We start from the raw sequence: 5,465 nt of genomic DNA, 5'->3' as shown, positions 1-5,465 counted from the left end.
AGTAAATAAAGAAAAAAATTCAAGAGAGAAGCAAAAAGTTGAAAATTGAAAATCAAAATGCTCTCAGTGGGATTGGAAAGGCATTGAAAATCAAAATGCTCCCAGTGACATAATTTATTATTCAGTAGATAATTTTAGAAATCAATTATACAAAATTCAGTAGGATTAGAAGGCATTTTCGTCAAGTATTTGATGAAGTGTGATAAAAATTTTCAAAATTTGCCCGTTTAAATAGCAAATTCAATTTGATTTTGTTCATGGTGAAATTGACATTGATTTAATGAAGGTGGAGGATGAGGTGTGAAGAAATTGCTTATTTGGGGAGGTGGGGGTGATGAAAAAGATGTGTTGGTTAGTGTGGGGGTGACGAAGAAGAAGATATTTCGATGAAGATGGGGATGGGGTGTGAAGAAATTGCTTATTTGTGGGTGAGGGTGATGAAGAAGATGTGTTGGTTGGGGTGAGGTTGGATTTTTGGGATGGGGTGATGAAGAAGAAGATGTTTGGGATAGGGGTGATGAAAAAGAAGATATTTGGGGGTGGGGGAGGGAAATTTTTAATTTTTAATTATTTTTTTATTTAGACACACCTTTTTTAATTTAAATAATTATATTTTTTTCACGTCAGATTTATGAATAAAAAATATCATTTTTAAATAATTTAAATGTGTAATATGTCATTTAGATAGTATAGATATGACTTAAAATTTTTTTATATAGCTTAAGATGAAAACGATGTCTTTTCCCACGTCAAATTTAAGTTCTATTTGAGACGAAACAATCTTCTTTTATAAAAAAAAATGAAGAAATTGTCATGGCCAAAGGGATACGAAAAATACTACTCCAAAGAGCCACCCCACCTTGGTAGTTGGGACAAAGGAAAGAAAAGGTGAAACAGAGGTTGGGCAAATTAGTGAGGTTTATGCCGGAAGCTACCAGGGTTTAGCTACTTAAAAAGGGAAGTGAAAGGGTGTTACTTCTTCATCTGCAAAGCACCCCAAAACCGGATTCTTCGTATTTAATGAGCAATGGAGGGCGTTAGGCTTCGATTGTCGTTCAAAGACCCTGACATTCTGAGTGACTTACAGAAATCTGAGGGTTTTGGACAAACTTGGCTTCTTCTGAAACCCCAACAGCATAAAACTGTTTCTGATCTTTCTTCTTATCTTCTTCACACTTTTCACCTTCATCATTCTTGTCCTCACGGAATCCTCCTCTTTGTAACCTCCTTTTCCTATTTCTGCAAGTCTTACGTTTTATAAATTGTATCTTTTTTATGTTTTGTTTCCATTCTTGAAAATTTTCTGTTGTTTGCTGATTTTTAGTTTTCTTTCATTGTTGCTTCTATCTTATCAATTTTGTATCTGATGTTGTGGGGTTTCTTCTTTGAGCATTGCATTTCAATTGTTGCTTCTGGCTTATCATTTTTGGATTCCATGTTGTGGATGTCTCTGTAACTCCCTCCTTGTCTTTTTTATTATCTCTGCAGGTGCTTTAAGTTAGAAAAAAAATTTGAATATTTTTTATGTTTCCTTCCATTTTTGAGTTGTTTACTGTTTTCTGTTTGCGATAGTGTGGCCTATAGCTCATCTTTTTTATGTTTTCTTCCATTCTTGAAAAATTTTCTGTTGTTTGCTGCTTTAATTTGCTTCAATTGTTGCTTTCTAGCTTATTAATTTTGTGGGTTTTCTTGCATTCTGGCCTTTGTTTTTCTCCTGTTGATTACCCCTTTTAGTTTCTTTCAATTGTGGCTTCTAACTTATCATTGTCGGGTTCCATGTTGTGGGTGTCTCTCCAACTCTCTTCCTCTCTTTTATACTATCCCTGCATGTGTTTTAAGTATTTTTTTTTTTTTTTAAAGTTGGGTCTAGTTAATGTTTTGTTCCGTTCTTGAAAAAATTTCTGTTGCTTACTGCTTGAGTTTGTTTCAAAATGTTTTTTTTTTGAACAAGGTAACATTTATTTTCAAAATGTTGCTTTCTAGATTATTAATTTTGTGGGTTTTCTTCCATTGTGGAGATTGTTTTTCTCCTGTTGATTACCACTTTTGTCTCCTTCAATCATTGCTTCTAGCTTATTATTTTCGGATTCTATGTTGTGGGTGTCTCTGTAACTCCCTTCCTCTCTTTTATACTTTTCTTGCATGTGCTTTAAGTCAAAAAAAAACTGAATCTTTTTTTATGTTCTCTTCCATTCTTGAGTTGTTTACTGCTTTTGTTTGCTTTAGTATTGCCAATCACAGGTTTTCGATCTTGTTGGTGTCTGTAACGGATTCCTTCCTTTTCTTTCCGTCTCTGCATGTTCCCTAAGTTTTTTTTTTTTTTTTTTAAAAAAGAAAAATGAAGTTTTTGGTTGTTGGGTTTTTGAGTTTTTTCATGCTGATTACTGCTTTGTTTGCTTCAAGTGTGACCCCTGCCTTAGAGCAATTTTTGAATTGGGCATCTTTGGCATGTAGGAAAATGTTTTACTTGATGAAATCATTTTGTATTGCCTGGTTACCTTGAATTGAAGAAAACATTTTCCAGGAATAATATTTTTTCAAAAAGAAAAAAAAATGACTTTGTTCACTTTTTACTTACAAATATCTATCTCAGTTCTTACTCCGTAGTTACTTGCTTCAACCAATTGTCATTGTTATCAACCTTTGAGACTTGAAAGTAACACCAAAACACATTCTTATTCTCTATATAATGGCAAAGGTATAGTCAAGTAACTCAACCTTAACCAAGCTCTAACATTATGGAGAATGTCTTCCTCCATGCTAAATGCACCCTGGGCATTGTTTTTAAGCACTATGGTTGTCATGTGCACTTGATTAGTTTGCTTTTTCTCTGTAACCCCCTCATTCAATTTTCTTTGATTTCTGCATGTGTCCCAAGTTAAAATGAAGTACACTTTTTGACATTGCCTTCTGTTCTTGAGTTGTTTCCTTTTGATTGCTGCTTTGTTTGCTTCAACTGTGTCTCCTATCTTAATCATATTTTTATTCAATGCTGTGGGTTTTCTTCTCTGAGATCTATGCTCTGTGGTGCACTTGGTCAATTGTGTTGTTGAGTGGAAGTGAAAAGAATGTTTTCTCTGTCTTAGGCGCACTGTCTTGTCTTGTCTTGTCCTTGCAGATGGATGGTTTTGTCTTGCCTCCTTTTGAGTCAACTGGTATTTTCGAGGACAAAGATGTAGTCAGGTTTTTGTTTGAATTTATATTTGTCTCATGGTTTCTTTGTTTCTCGTATAGAAAGTTCTAATCTTATAATTTTGCTTTAGTGTGAAGAAGCGAGGAGGACATATAGCTGTCGATGGAAATAATGGACCAAATGTGATTTTAGCTGTCGAAAAAAATAATGGTCCCAATTTAGTTGATAATCTCCAAATTGTTGAGAAGCAACCTTTAATGGGTGGGCCATTGTTATTGGCAAATAAACCATTCGATCATGGTGCTGGAGGTTATGAGTCTTATGACAGTGAAGAGTCTGAAGATGAGTCTGAAAAGGAGGAAGAGGCAGAACGGAAGGAAGATACGTCACACCAGGAAAATGCTTTGGTTGGCACTGGAATTTCCAAAAAAAGAAAAGCATCAGAAATGCTTCCTAGCTCAAAGTAATTCTTGATTTCTTGTTTTGGCGTGTCTGATTTGCCTAGATTTGTGGCTTTAAATGTGCCTAATGAGTTATGAATTCTTAAATTGTTCGTTTTGTAAGTATTATGACTTCTTAAATCTTTGCTCACCGTAGGAAAAAGAAACACTGTTCTGATGTTATGGAGAAGCTTGATGAGCAGACCAAGAAACAAGAAGATCATACTAGCAAGAAACAGGAGGTTTCTGATACAAATAACAAAGATTTGGAGAATAATAAAGGAAATGCTGAGAGTAATGAGGACAATCATATCACACCCAGAAAGAAAAAGTATGTCCTTTGGAGCTGTAATTTCTTTCTATGAATTATTACAGTATAGTTTTTTTTGGTATGTCTCTTTCTGCGAACCTTCTTGGTTTTTGGACTGGCTTTGTGATCATTTCTTGTTTGAGGATCCATTTCTTTCGTTAAGTTGTAAATTATACAAGAAAATTGAAAGTACTGACTCTCTTGGTTCCATTTGCCGGGTGACTCTGATTATGTATGCACTTTGCAGTTGCTTTCTGTATCAGCTGTGTTGCTTTGTTGTACGGAGTATGATTATTTTGTTTTTGGTTTTCACTGTCCTATTTAAAAGGAACAAACCCATCTTTCTTTGTCAGGGTTGTATGCTTAGGTGGATATTTGATTGTTTTTTCTTCTTCATATTATTTCAAGTTTTTTAGTTCCTAATTCTAACTTTTGGTTGCGGTAGCTTGACAAGTTTAGTCTTACTTTATCACACAAAAGGTGGTAATCAGAGTTATATAGTACAATGAGACAATTACGTATAAAATTAAGAAGATTGCTTATCCTTTGCTGTGAAGACCTCTTCACTTTCGTGCAATGTTTATTTTCTCCGTCTCTTGCCTGGTAAAGGCATTTGCAAGTGCGAATTTGTCTTTTCTTTTTGGTTCTTGCATGAATGTATTTGATGTTGCTACCTTGTTTCAAAATTTCTCTCTTTTTGTAGATTTGATGAGCTTCAAAAACATGGTTTGGAGAATATAGAGGCGTCCCCCAACTTTGATGCGACTAAAAAAAAGGTTAGCTGTCTTTTTCCTCCATCTTTTGTTTTTTCCATTCACATAGAATTCTTTACATAATCCTTCTATTGGTAGGCAGAATTTGGAAAAAAAAGTCCTAAATTTTGGTCGATCTATGTCACAAATATGTGCAAAGTAGTTACATTAATATTTGATCTTCACTATACATGAGATGCTTACTTAGAAAGGTGAGGTATCACAATAATTATTAATAAGGGGCACTTATTAATCAAACTCCCATAGGATTGGTCAGATTCTATATTTGCTTGATTTATTTCTGTTAGAATAAGAATAGGAATAGCATATTGAATTCTACTTGGAAAGGGATTGTAATATAGTGTCCTATTAGGAATAAGATTGGAATGTAGTATCTATAAATAGGATCTCAATGTAATAATTTAGAGACAACAATTCAATAATATTTTTTCTCCTATCTTTCTCACATGGTATTAGAGAAGGTTAGAAATATCAGACAAGATAACTCAGTCACCGTGCTTCAATTCCGGTGACTGATTTGGGTCAATTTTTATTTTGTGGGTTGTGAGAACAATACACCACCACCAAAAGGATCAGAAAGATCAGGAGACAAAAAAACCCGACGAAAACCACCGGAAAATTACCCTCCACGCGGCAGCCGGAATCTAGAAATTTCGGCGAGATTTGTGTCACGCGTCGGCGCGTGAGCCTATCTCCAATTGATTTTTGAGTTGTTTCTTTTTCTGTTGTGGTCGCCGGTCTATTCTGACTCCGACCACTTGTTCCTTTCCAGATTCCGACAATTATTTTGAGATTCCGACCATCGGAAC

At 34.7% G+C, this 5,465-nt stretch overlaps 1 protein-coding gene across 1 annotated transcript in view; it reads left to right on the top strand.

Moving 5' to 3' along the window:
* Window positions 1–800: 800 nt before the first annotated feature.
* Window positions 801–5,465, top strand: part of LOC107847474 (coilin) — a 31,235-nt gene continuing 26,570 nt past the window's right edge. Inside the window, exons 1-5 of the mRNA XM_016691745.2 lie at window positions 801–1,219; window positions 3,119–3,183; window positions 3,264–3,596; window positions 3,731–3,904; window positions 4,587–4,659. Of these exons, the coding sequence (XP_016547231.1) occupies window positions 1,028–1,219; window positions 3,119–3,183; window positions 3,264–3,596; window positions 3,731–3,904; window positions 4,587–4,659 (837 nt within the window). The 5' untranslated portion in view covers window positions 801–1,027. The remainder of the gene's footprint in view (window positions 1,220–3,118; window positions 3,184–3,263; window positions 3,597–3,730; window positions 3,905–4,586; window positions 4,660–5,465) is intronic.

The sequence above is a fragment of the Capsicum annuum genome, chromosome 11 (assembly GCF_002878395.1).
Source record: "Capsicum annuum cultivar UCD-10X-F1 chromosome 11, UCD10Xv1.1, whole genome shotgun sequence".
Classification (NCBI taxonomy): domain Eukaryota; kingdom Viridiplantae; phylum Streptophyta; class Magnoliopsida; order Solanales; family Solanaceae; genus Capsicum; species Capsicum annuum.
The sequence above is the reverse complement of the archived record's forward strand: the minus strand, read 5'-3'. Positions and strand labels throughout refer to the sequence as shown.